The following is a 12360-nucleotide window of genomic DNA, read 5'->3' on the forward strand; positions in this document are numbered from 1 at the left end:
GACTCATCCAGCCAGCAGATGGCGCTGAGAGCGCACAAGGGACAGCGATCAAGGTCTAAGTTAGAAGGTTGAGACAAACTTTTCCAAAACGCACAGTTGGTTTGTCTCCATCCAACAAAGGTTCACTTCCACACACAAACACGGACACGAAGAATATGAAGAGAGTGTTTAACTAAGTATTTTGACAAAGAGCCAATACCTATGGTTTTTTTTTTTTTTTTTTTTAAATTTCAAAGATTTTAGAGGCCACATTAACTTAACTGCTGCTTAAAATAACGACAAACTCTCCAGTAGACTACAACCGCTGGTTGTAGACAGATTGAGAATCCATCAGTTTTCTAAAATAATAAAATAAAATAATAAAAATAAATTTGAATTAAATTAAAATGGTGATTATGTTTTCACTGCTCAGACAAGACAAAAAAAACTTTCTGAAATGTAAAATCCATGTGGCTTTGTGCTCACACAAATAGCCAACGAGAATTTATTTAGCCTTTAAATTGAGAAATAGGCTAAGCCAAGGAGTGAGTAAATAACCCAAATATATTTTTTAAATACATGAATTAAAGACATGGCAGCTTCCTAAAAAAAAAAAAATCATCTTCGTGGGAGAACATTTCTCTCAATTTTCAATTTTCTTTTTGAGCCCTGTTACTCTACGAGACATTTCTGTCACTAATTAGAAACACAGTATGACTTATTCATCTAAACAAGAGGTTTAGAGGAAGTAAGATTCTCAATCCTCACGCACACACACACACACACACACACACCTCAAACAAGCTTGTAAACGGCTCCCTGCTACTTTTTATTCAGCTTGTAAAACGGTGGTTCAAGTCCACAGTTTTAAAAACCTATATGCCACATTCAGGCCCATCTGGCAGCGGCGGGCCTACTTTCACCTTTCTGAGCACAAAAGAAAGATTTGATTTATTTCCCATACTGAGTAAATACAGTCTAACCATGTGGTCCGCGGTGTAACCAATGGGCAGCCGAGAAGAAGGTAAGGGCAGGAAAAAAATACTACCATTTAGGGGAGGATGTAAGCCACTATACCAGCCCCATCTAACGTTTTACAGTCGCACTTAAGTGTCTTTTTATTGAAATAATAAAATAAACATGTCGCTAACGAATTATTATTCCATGATGGGGCTGCAGACCGAGGAGCCGTACGGTGCACATTTCATCACGGGAGGCTTGCAGAGTTCGACGGCCGGCTGCGCAAAGCCAGCCCGGGGAGCGGAGGAGGAGGAGGGGACCCCCGGCTCACACATTCCGGATTTTTCACATTTTTCCAACAAACAAACGAGCTTAAACGGCTTTTCGCCTTGGACAAACACCTCTGCTTCCTCTTCGTCATCTTCACCGCAGCTGCAGTCCGCCCCCGGTGCCTCCATCCCCGGCCTTTTTCATCCACATCACCTCCTGAGCCACCACCACCCTTACTACGGCCCACAGACGCAGACCCACACCGAACACCTCGCATCCTCGGCCGCTTCGGAGAGCAGGTTCGTCCGCTGTTGGGAGGGGGCGACTCCCACCTCGGACACCGCTCTGTCTCAAACAACAGCCAGTTTTCCCGGGTGTCTCCCCGCTCAGGGTGACCTCTCCAATCCGAGCCCGAGGTACGAGGCGGTTAAACCCGAGAGCTCACCGCCGTCAGACGACAGCCCCGGGGATTCCAGCTTCGCCAGCCCGGCTGAGGTGGTCCTCGAGCGGCTGGGGACCGTAGAAGAGCTCGGAAGAAAATCCGAGCCGAAGAAGGAGGACGAGGAGCGAAAGACACAACAGCAGCTGGACACGGGTAAAGACAGAGATACCGAACTCAGGAATGTTTATTAGCGCTTAAGAAGTGGCATTACACAGGTGTGTGTGTGTGTGTGTGAAAGAGAGGGAGAATGTGGCCTAAGTAAGTAAGTGTGTGTGACTTTTATAGCCCTATAAATGTCTTGTAAACGGTAAAATATAAAACTTTATTGTCCATTAAAATAATTAAGGTGCTATTGCTGTTATTTAGCAGTTTGTCACTATAGGAAAAAACGCAGGTAGGTTTGCTCTTCATTCCTCTGATTAGATATGTGCAGGAGGTACACAAAGTGAGTGAGCCTATTTTTCCTTCAATTAATGCTCCAAGTTTATTTTGCCAATATATTATATATAACCAATAAATCCAGCGTGCTGTAAAAGCATATCTATTCAAATTCCTTAATAATTTATAAGCACTTTGAATTATAATAAACAAAAATGACAGATACAGCTGGGCTTACCAACAAAAATGATGATAATAATAATACTATTCCACAATTTTAGCTAATATTTTCTGATCCTCTCTCCACTTTTTTCATAAATTAGGTTTAATGCATTTTAAATGATTTCTTTTTAAAATCTTACAACTTAGATTCATTTAAGAATGAAGGTTGTAAGGAGATCTTTTTCAGCCTGAAGTCCACTTCTTAGCAAACGAATAATGAACAAATAATTCAAAAAGTAAGTAAGTAAAGATGTCCTCTGTGTGAGCATATGGCCACCAAGGCATGTACTTGTTGTTGTCTTGCTGGCTGTATGTCTAACTATACTTTCACAACGGTCTGTGGCTGCTTTACCTTTTTAAGTGGCCAATAGAAGATTTTATACCAGTCAAAGGTTCAAACATCTCTCCCCAAATGCTATTTAATAATTCTAAAAATACGGCTCTGTTTGGCTGTTGATCAACACTGCCTGCACTCAGAGGTTTTGACTACTTTTATTGGATATACTCTGCTGTATTTATTGCTCCTTGCTGTCCTTCCAAAAACATCTTAAAAGGTCTATTAGCCACATCAGAAACCACAAACATAATTTTACATAATGTCACATTATTTTAAATTATTGACATGAAGGCAGGGTACAGTCAGGGCACAAACAAACCTAATGCTGAAACTCTGTTACTGTTTTAGCCAAAGGAGCAATATCTTTAAAAAAAAAAAAAAAAGAACTGAATACTGTCTTTATTTATAGAGCTGGGTTTTAAGCGTGTGGTATTGTTTCTTTTACTAATGAGCCAAAAGTTGCAGGCTCATAAAATTTGTTCCTGAGAATATTTTCTTTGATTTTTATGTCAGTCTTTGAACTATTTACAGCACACACACACACACACACACACACACGGTGCACATACACACACACAGGCGTGCAGATACACACAGGGTAAATATACTGGTGTCTGCTTTAAGTAAAAATCTGTGCCATCCTGTCTCTTGTTCTGCAGAAAACCCATCAGCTAGTTGGATCCACGCCAAGTCGACCCGGAAGAAGAGGTGCCCGTACACCAAACACCAGACCCTGGAGCTGGAGAAGGAGTTTCTCTACAACATGTACCTGACCAGAGACCGGCGCCTGGAGGTGGCAGGACTCTTAAATCTGACAGAGAGACAGGTCAAAATCTGGTTCCAGAACAGACGGATGAAGATGAAGAAGCTGATGATCCGAGAGAGAAGGAGTGTGAATGAATGATGGATTCAGACGGGAGGCTGGGGTTGTTTTTTTTTTTTTTTTCCAGGATAGGTGAGGAGGTGGTGAGGTTATAGTTGAGAAAAAAAAAAAAACAAAACAAAACAAAACAAAAAAACAACGCAGTGGTCCAAGATGCCCAACATCTGTAACACCAACTGGCATGATCAGTCATTAAGCAGCAGACTGTGGGTCTAACATGGCTGCCGTGGAGAACTGCAGGGGTGAAACTCTGCAGGGAAGACCGAGATGTGTTGTAACACTTAATTCTTTTCAAAGTCTTTTGACCTTTTCAAATTGTAGAGTTCCTCTTCCACTCGCATGTTACAAAATGAAGACAGTCAACCTTTAACCTGGGGTAGTTGTAAATAATGCTCAGAATGAAATGCTAACATTTATAGAGAGATCCATAAATTGAAACAAAAAACGCACACACCAGTTGATATCAAAGACTTTTCTCATTTTAAAACACATCTGTTTTTGATAAGCTTGTATAGCTCACATGTCCAAACTGGAGACACCTGACACATACTTGAGTTCTCATAAACTGTCTTTGCTTTCTGCCAAAATGCGAGTCGTGTTTTATGATTTAATGCTAAAACTATCATCCTCATAAAAAATGCTTTCAGTGTGCCAGACAAGACTGTACAACTATCAGAGATAAACCCCCTGAGTGGTCTTATGACTGAGCACCTGTGTTTTATGGTCTGAAAAATAGTCGCAGAGCATTTATTTGAAATTAAAATGCAATACTTGTGGAAAACACTGCAAAACAAACAGATACTTAATGACAAACTAATGAACCTAGACAAAACCGGAAAGAAGTGATGAGTTTCAGTGGTAAATGATGAAAACATGAAGGTGAACAGTTGATATACTTCACTGATCTGTTCGCCGGCTTTAATTTGAAGGTTAAATCTGTTAATAGTCTTGTAGTTTTAAGTCATTTTCGTGGTTGAATGTTTCTGAACCTTTAGACACAAAGCACATTTACGTTGGCCGGACTTATTGTCTGTGCTGCTGCTCCATTACATCTGAAAACAACACAAACCTATATTTGAAATCATCACATGGGAAATGCTGTTTGACATGTGATTAACCACATGTGCCTGAATGTGGAGTTTTCACGTTTGAAATGGTCTTCCACATGTGATAAACATGTTTCAAGTGTCATAAATGAACGTGCGCTTCTTAGTAAGGGAGAGTTTGTTCAAACCAAAGTTGTCACAGAGGACGTGTCATAAATGGGAGTTACTGTTAACTGAAACATCAGATTTCATGCAACTTTAGTGTGGAAGTTATTGATGACAGACATTTTCGTTCTGTGAGATAGCTGATTATGCACATAACTACGAGCTGAGATGTGGCAGTGACTCTGGATGCTCTGCCATATTGGCTGTGTATCACCTAAGCGACCTCTTTTCACCTCAAAGTGCAGTTTCAATTTTATGGAGTCTTGTTGTGTTTCCCTGATCCAGGACTGAAAATACACACAAAATACGTGTCATAATAGCTGAACAACTCGTGGTTAGTTACAACCTACTGAAATATGTCTTGTGTCTGTCCACAGCCTCAAACAGCCGATTGTTACTCAGCTTGCAGTTGTAACCTCAGTGTGAAAGGTTAGCATTAACCAATCATTTATTCTGGAACAGAGTAAAAAAATATGTTGTCGTGGTTGCAAAATTTTAACCACAAAATAAACAAACAGTGGTATGTCTGTCATGTCTCGGTGGGTAATGCTTCCAATCAGAGAAATGTGTTACAACCAACCCTGGTCTCCCCTCAAATAACATTCAAAAGGGGCTTTTAACATTTTGTTCCTCCAAACAGAATAAGCTTCCTTCCTTGTTCCTGTTTTTATAAACTGTGCATGTAGCCTCACGGGCATATTTGTTGTTATTGTTATTGTTGTCGTTGCTGTTATTGTTGTTGTCATTGTTGCTACGTGTATGTGTTGTTACTGTGGGTCTAATATGCAGATACGGTCATGCCTACATTCCTCTACACACACACACACACACACACACACACACACACACACACACACACACACACACACACACACACACACACACACACACCAGTCATGGCTAAGCTATGGTGTGACAGCAGTCTCATGTTTCACTGTTACCTCCTGTGAAAATAAACAGCTACGGTCCATGTAAGACGTCTTACAAGGACCATACATACAGAAACAACGCACAACCTATTTTCATTTTAGAATGTAAAGGACCATAACATCGCTTTAAACTATTATAGGGATATTAAAGGGACATCAAAGGCATTTTAGTGTGTTTTTTTTCATGAGGAAGAGATGGGCTCACAAACAACACATTCTCTCGGGGAGAAAAGGAAACACAAAAGGCTACGTTAGCCTACAGCTGGAGTCAGGATGTGATGAAATAAGGCCTTCATCTGCTCATTTAGGCTTAATATGCTGCTCGTGGTTATTTTCTTTTTATGGAATAAATGATGGATTACAGCACCATGGTTAACTATAAGTCTCCTGTGTTGTTTTTTTCTTTTCAGTGATTTTATTTAGTTTACATCAGTTTTTAGGCTTTTATTTGACATTTATATTATTATTAGTGACATAATTATAGTGGATTTTGCAGTTACCCAGCAATAATTACAGACATAATTATAATGCTACTAATAATAATGATAAATATTTTCTGTATGGAATCATTTGGCCAGATTATTATAGCCTAATAAAATTAGTTGTATTGTTTTTTACATTAGGCTGAGTGTTTTTATTTTGCATTTAACAAAAAACACAACACAAAATACGAGTATAGCCTACAACTGCATTAAGATTACTACCTAAAATAATAAAACTTGTTTTACTTTCACAGTGCTGTTGTTTATTTATAATGGTATAAGCCTACAGGAGAAAAACAAGGAAACAAGGAAAGCAGTATGTCATGTTTGCTGTTTTACTGGATTACTGACCAACAATACGATTTATCATGTTTTTTATTGTGATTATATTATTCCAACGTCAAGGTGTTGGACTGTCCTGGGTCGTATGTATGTGGTGTGAGCTTCAGTCCGCAGAGACACATTTCTGACTCCTTGTTTTGTCAAAGTCAGTGCAGCGCCTCGTAGCTTCCCTCATTTATTGCGGCCATATAATCCGCTCAGCGCTCATACTGCAGGGTCATAAACCAACAGTGTGCATTTGGAGAATAAACGTGACTTTCCCCCCAACTAGAGACAGAGAGACACAGAGAGAGAGAGGTACCATAAAGTAATTTAGCCCAGACAGACATCGTGACTGGCTATATGGTTTTATTGGACACTCTTTCCTTCCTTGGAGCCTCAACTGTCCTTCTAAATGTTAATGTCATTGTCTGCGGATGAGACCAGACAACCTCAGTCACATCTCTGCGGACAACGAGGCCACAAAACACAGGAAATTTCATTACACGGAATTAAAACGTAAAACAAAGGCCTTTAAGCCTGAAAAGCATCTGAGCGTGAACGTGGTGTTTTTTTTTTCTTGTTGCTAAAAATCCGACCTGAGACCGGTTATATCGGTTACACAGGTTTTTTTCTAAACTGTAGATAATTCAGCCAAAGTAAGGCTAAAACACAACATGGACCCATATTTATGGATATAAACAATAAGCCGTGGGGAACTTTCTCACATCGTCTCATTTCCAAATTATAAAATGTCAGTGTGAAATGTTAAATTAAGCACGTAGAGAGTTAGATATTTCCATACAGTCCTGCTGAATTGACTGAGCACTGATACACACACATTAGGCTGGAATTAAGAATAAACTGTCCCAGGACACGCTGAGAGAGATGAGAAAAGAGCACGAATGTATTCCGATTCCTGATGACAGAAATACCAGAATAACAAAATAAAAACCTCAGTTCAGTTAAACGATGCAGTGTCACTCCGGTGCAGTAAAAATAATTGTATAACACAGCCCCCCCCCCCCCCCCCCCAAAAAAAAAAAAACAACCAAAACAACAACAAAAAAAGAAATTAGCTTTGCAAAATTGAAAGTAAATAAACGACATCGTTGTATAATGCTGATTAAACATGTAACACACGGGGAAAGGAACGAAACGACCCCATTAACAGTCAATTACAACAAAGGGACGCGAGTAATGTTCGAATTATTACCCCCGATTAAAAGTTGCTCCCGGCACCTAATTCCCAGTTAGTTTGATGTTGCTCCGGTAACAGCAGCATATTTTCAGACTATTGTTTCAGAAAATAGTTCAGGCTATAACATGTAGTGAGCTGTTTATTCTTATTTAAGGTGAGCGTCTTTTCAAAGCGTCAACAAAATCAACATCTGGATCCGCACATTTATATATGTATGCTGCGTTTAAAGACTCAAAAACAAATTAAAGCTGCAAGCAGCGATGACGGGCCCTCGCACCCCTTGCGACCCGCGGGAGTCGCAGCCGGTGCAGCCAAGAGTACCAGAGTCCTCCTATGTCCTCTCCTCTTCTCCCCAGTACACGTCATAGTACAAACAGGTTATTTCCTGTTACCAGCAGGGGGCGCCACGAGTAAGGCGGGAGGTTGACATATGGAGCCGTTCAGGGCAGAGCCCTCATCATGCTCATGAAGTTTGACGATGTTTGGATAAAGTATGTGGATGTGAGAGCCATTCAAAATGTCATGGCAAATTCACCAAACGCCATCGAACTTTGGCGAGCCACAGAGGCCACGCCCTTTAACTTAGAGAAAAGCCTTTAATAACTTTTGATCATCATGGTCCTGAGGTGAGGCCCACCAGATATGAAATTGATCGGGTGAAATCCCTAGCACGAGTTCATCCGCATACCAATGGTGGAAAGCAGTGAAATTTGGCCGCCAAAAACAAAATGGCCGACTTCCTGCTAGGTTGAAGTCATGGTGTCAAGAGACTTTTTTGTGCGTCTGGAAGTGTTCTTTATGTGTACCGATTTTCATCTTCGTACTCCAAAAAAACCCATATGGAGAGGGGTATTTTAAATATTCAAGGGGGCGCCGTTGAGCCATTTTGCCCCGCTCAATTACAAAAACCCCATCAGAGTCTAGGACCAGCCCCCAAGAACGTGTGTATGAATTTTTAGGATCATAGGAGGTGGTTAAGGTCATTACAAATCCAAACGTAATTTCACGGCGAGGGATCGTCAGTTGCCGCGCCCCCACACAGATGCCATTGCACCCAGCTTCACGGCCTTTATAATGTAGCTTCACCAAGTAGTTGGGAAGGCTGTAGAGCAGAAACGAAGCCGATGGTGTCAACTATTAAGGAGCAGTACACTTCAGAGTAAAAATAGGTCATTTCCTGTTACCAGCAGGGGACGCAACGAGTAAGGCGGGAGTTTGACATATGGAGGTGTTCAGGGCAGAGCCCTGATCATGCTCATGAAGTTTGAAGATGTTTGGATAAAGTATGTGGACGTGAGAGCCATTCAAAATGTCATGGCAAATTCACCAAACGCCACCAAACTTTGGCGGGCCACAGAGGCCACGCCCTTTAACTTAGAAAAAAGCCTTGAATAACTTTTGATCATCATGGTCTTGAGTTGAGGTCCACCAAATATGAAGTGGATCAGGTGAAATCCCTAGCACGAGTTCGTCCGCATACCAATGGTGTAATTCGCCAAAATCGCCAACTTCCGACCACAATGGCGGACTTCCTGTTGGGTTGAGGTCATGGTGTCAAGAGACTTTTTGGTGTGTCTCGGTATGATCAACATGTGTACCAATTTTCATGCACCTATGACAAACTAAGCCCAATGGGAGGGGGGTTTTGAAAATTTCAAGGGGGCGCTGCAGAGCCATTTTGCCCCCCCCATTTACAACGACCACAAAATATCAAATTTTTCACCAGACCTGATGAGTGTGCAAAATTTCAGGCGTTTTAGAGCATGGGAAGGGGTTGAAAAATGCAGTTGTTTGGGAGGAATAATAATAATAATAATAATAATAATAATAAACATTAGAATTACAATAGGGCCTTCGCACCACTCGGTGCTCGGGCCCTAATGAAAACACAACACCAGAAACTACAAACAGCCCTGCAGCTTGTTTGTGTAATTACAGACTCTGCCCGCTGGGTGGAGCTGTTGTCTTTCATGAGCCGGGACTCATTTTAACACTGGATTTAAATGTTGGCAGCGGTGAACATTTCTGCAGCAGTCTGAGGGGTGTGGGATAGTACTTCCGCTTTCTGTGTCCTCTTCAAAATAAAACTTTCAACCAACATCTTCAGGTCTCTGTAGTCGCCTTGGCCTGCTTTCTTTCAGGCACAACCTTTGTGTCAGTGCAGAGATAAAATTAAAGGAAAACTGAATCGAGAAGCTTTGGTTATGGGTCTAGGAGAATCTCATAGAACCTAAACAGCAACCATTTTATTTAAAGCGATTTGCTTTTAGTTGGTAAAATGGTAAAATGAAAAAAAAATCTCATTAAAAAAATCAGTAAAGCGTGAAAAAAAACTCTACCCAGTCTTGCAAAACAATAATGTTATCCAGAAAAAAATACTCTATTCATGTCACTGATTCACAGCTGATTATTTATTACGTTAGACTGGCATTTATTGAGTTTTCAAATAAATGTAGGTATTAAAATAATTATAATCTCTATTTTTTAGAGGACTTTTAAAAACTGAAATTTCAAAGAACTTCACACAGGGCAGCAAATTAAAATCCAAATCATAAGATAACAGACAAAAGGTGAAACCAATTCCAGAGACATAAGATAAAAGAAACTACAAAAAGTGGATTGAAACTTAAAAAAAGTGAAATAAAATAAAGTAAAAACTCAGATAAAATCAGGACGTCACCTGCTCAAATTCATTATGAATTATTGTTTTACATATATTTACAGAGATCCTGGAAAATATCACAAAATAACCCTGATGTACTCTGAGAAAAACCTTCAGCAACCGTGAGAAGAACTGGTGTTGTTTTACAGGTAACACTGCCATCTTCTGTCCCAAGCTGCTGCGTGTAAAAGGGTCAGCTGAGTGTTTTCTCAGGACAAATGCAGGATTCAGAATAGAAGAGGGAAATGAAGCGGCTTCAGAAAGACAAAGATTGCATTTTAACAGCTTTCCAGTTTTACTTTCCCCTATACCATCAAGTCTCTTTTATGGGAGTCCCTTAAACTAAAATGGTGGAAATGCACAAGTGGACTGTGGCATCTGCTTTAAAATACGCCTGCTGCTGCTGCCATGAAAATGAAAATGAGTAAGAACTTCAGTGTTTCTAGTTTCATTTGATTTATAGGAGAAAAGACCATGAAAGTGGACTGGACAGCACATGGACCACTTCAGGTTTGACATGATTAAAAAAAGCCACTGTAAACGCATTGTGAGCATGTGGTGACTAAATGAATGGACATTTTAATCAAACCATCCTGGAATAATCACAATCCAAACTGCTGAACTAAATGAATTAGATTTTCTGAGCATGCTCTGATTATTAGAAGCTAAGTTTATTTATGCTTCTGTTCGACTTATAACCATTAAAATGCACTCACAAGCCTTTTACCGCTGACTGGAGTCTGGCAACCATCGTTAAAATTTCAGTTAAATGAAAATGGAAATGATTAAGATCTTAAAAGTTAAGCACAACATGGCAGCCTTTGTTACTGCAGCCTCATTCACTGGAGACATGTTTGTTTTCACTCTGTTGAGGGGATTATTATTATTTTACCTATTTTAAATGTAAAGATAAAGCAGAAAGCTGGAGACGCGACAGCTTTATATTTAAATTTCATGTCTTATTAAAGACCTAAACGAGGTAAAAGCTGCATCAACATGAAGAGTCATGGAAAGGTGTAGCTGCTGCACGTGTGAGCTGAATCTACCGGGGAAATCAGATCCAACAGTGTTAGTACACACTGTGTAATGTGACTGAATCTACTTTCCTCCGTTAGTCATCTATCGTTTCCCAGATTTTCCTCCAACTGTCCTCAAGACAAAAGACCGAATTTACTGCGGTCAGCTGTGGGCTCAGTTTGTAAAGGAGAAGGTGTTTCTGAAGCTTCTGCTTTTTCTTCTTTATTAAAAAAACGACTCTATTCTCAAATAAGTGTTTAAATAGGAACACTGTATTTAGTAGGAATAATATTCCAACATTATATTAAGTTTTAATAACACTAATATTTCAAAGGAGGTTAGCTCTCAATCTGTTTTAAAATGATCGCAATATTTATTCAATAAATGAGAGAAATAATGAAATGAACCACTTTAATTTAATAGTTTTAGCAGGGAAACAGATTAAAGTCTGATCATGTTTCAGCTGGTTGCTCTCGTTAATCCAGAGACTTACATTTATATTTTTATCTCTGTTAGTGTGAAAGAGAAAAGGAACCTGGATCATTTAAACAGAAAATGAAAAGTGAATTTATCTCAGTGGAGAAAAAAGGTGCAAGAAATTTCTGAGCTGAAATTTTCTATTCAACGACAGAAACGCAACGGCCTCTTCCTTCTGTCTTTACATAAACGTGCATCTAATGGATAAATGCGTTTGTCTGTGTTTGATTTTTTTTTTCCCACTAGTGCAAAAATGCTGCCACGCCTTTAATAATGGAGTTAAATTACTGTGAAGTTTGGTGAGTAATGTTATTTTGGTCTGGTCACACACACACACACGACCTGTCATTTATTTCGGTACAGTTACAATACAGGCACAGTGTGTGTGTGTGTGTGTGTGTGTGTTTATTTATTTGGAAACACAACTTTCTCCTGAGAGCAGCAGCTGCTACAAATCCCCTTTTCTGACCGCGCGATTTACACACACACTCTCACACACACCGTTTAACGAGCCGACACAGCCCGCCATTGGCCGCCAGCGGTCATGTGCGCGAGTGCAGCTCATACCCTCACGGGCGGCCCGAGCTCG

At 40.1% G+C, this 12360-nt stretch overlaps 1 protein-coding gene across 1 annotated transcript; it reads left to right on the forward strand.

Annotated features, from left to right (window-relative positions):
• The first annotated feature begins 1119 nt into the window (after positions 1-1119).
• Positions 1120-3492, forward strand: LOC121189240 (homeobox protein Hox-D9b-like). The gene is made up of 2 exons (XM_041049172.1): positions 1120-1804; positions 3248-3492. The coding sequence occupies exons 1-2, from the start codon at positions 1120-1122 to the stop codon at positions 3490-3492; spliced, it is 930 nt and encodes a 309-aa protein (XP_040905106.1).
• The last annotated feature ends 8868 nt before the right edge of the window (positions 3493-12360 follow it).

The sequence above is a fragment of the Toxotes jaculatrix genome, chromosome 11 (assembly GCF_017976425.1).
Source record: "Toxotes jaculatrix isolate fToxJac2 chromosome 11, fToxJac2.pri, whole genome shotgun sequence".
Taxonomy (NCBI): Eukaryota; Metazoa; Chordata; class Actinopteri; family Toxotidae; genus Toxotes; species Toxotes jaculatrix.

Excerpts from the sequence above, each read along its gene's own strand:
- LOC121189240 (XM_041049172.1), top strand. The coding sequence starts at position 1,120 with ATGTCGCTAACGAATTATTATTCCATGATGGGGCTGCAGACCGAGGAG. Across the intron at positions 1,805-3,247 it reads ACAACAGCAGCTGGACACGG|AAAACCCATCAGCTAGTTGG; the intron begins GTAAAGACAGAG and ends CTTGTTCTGCAG.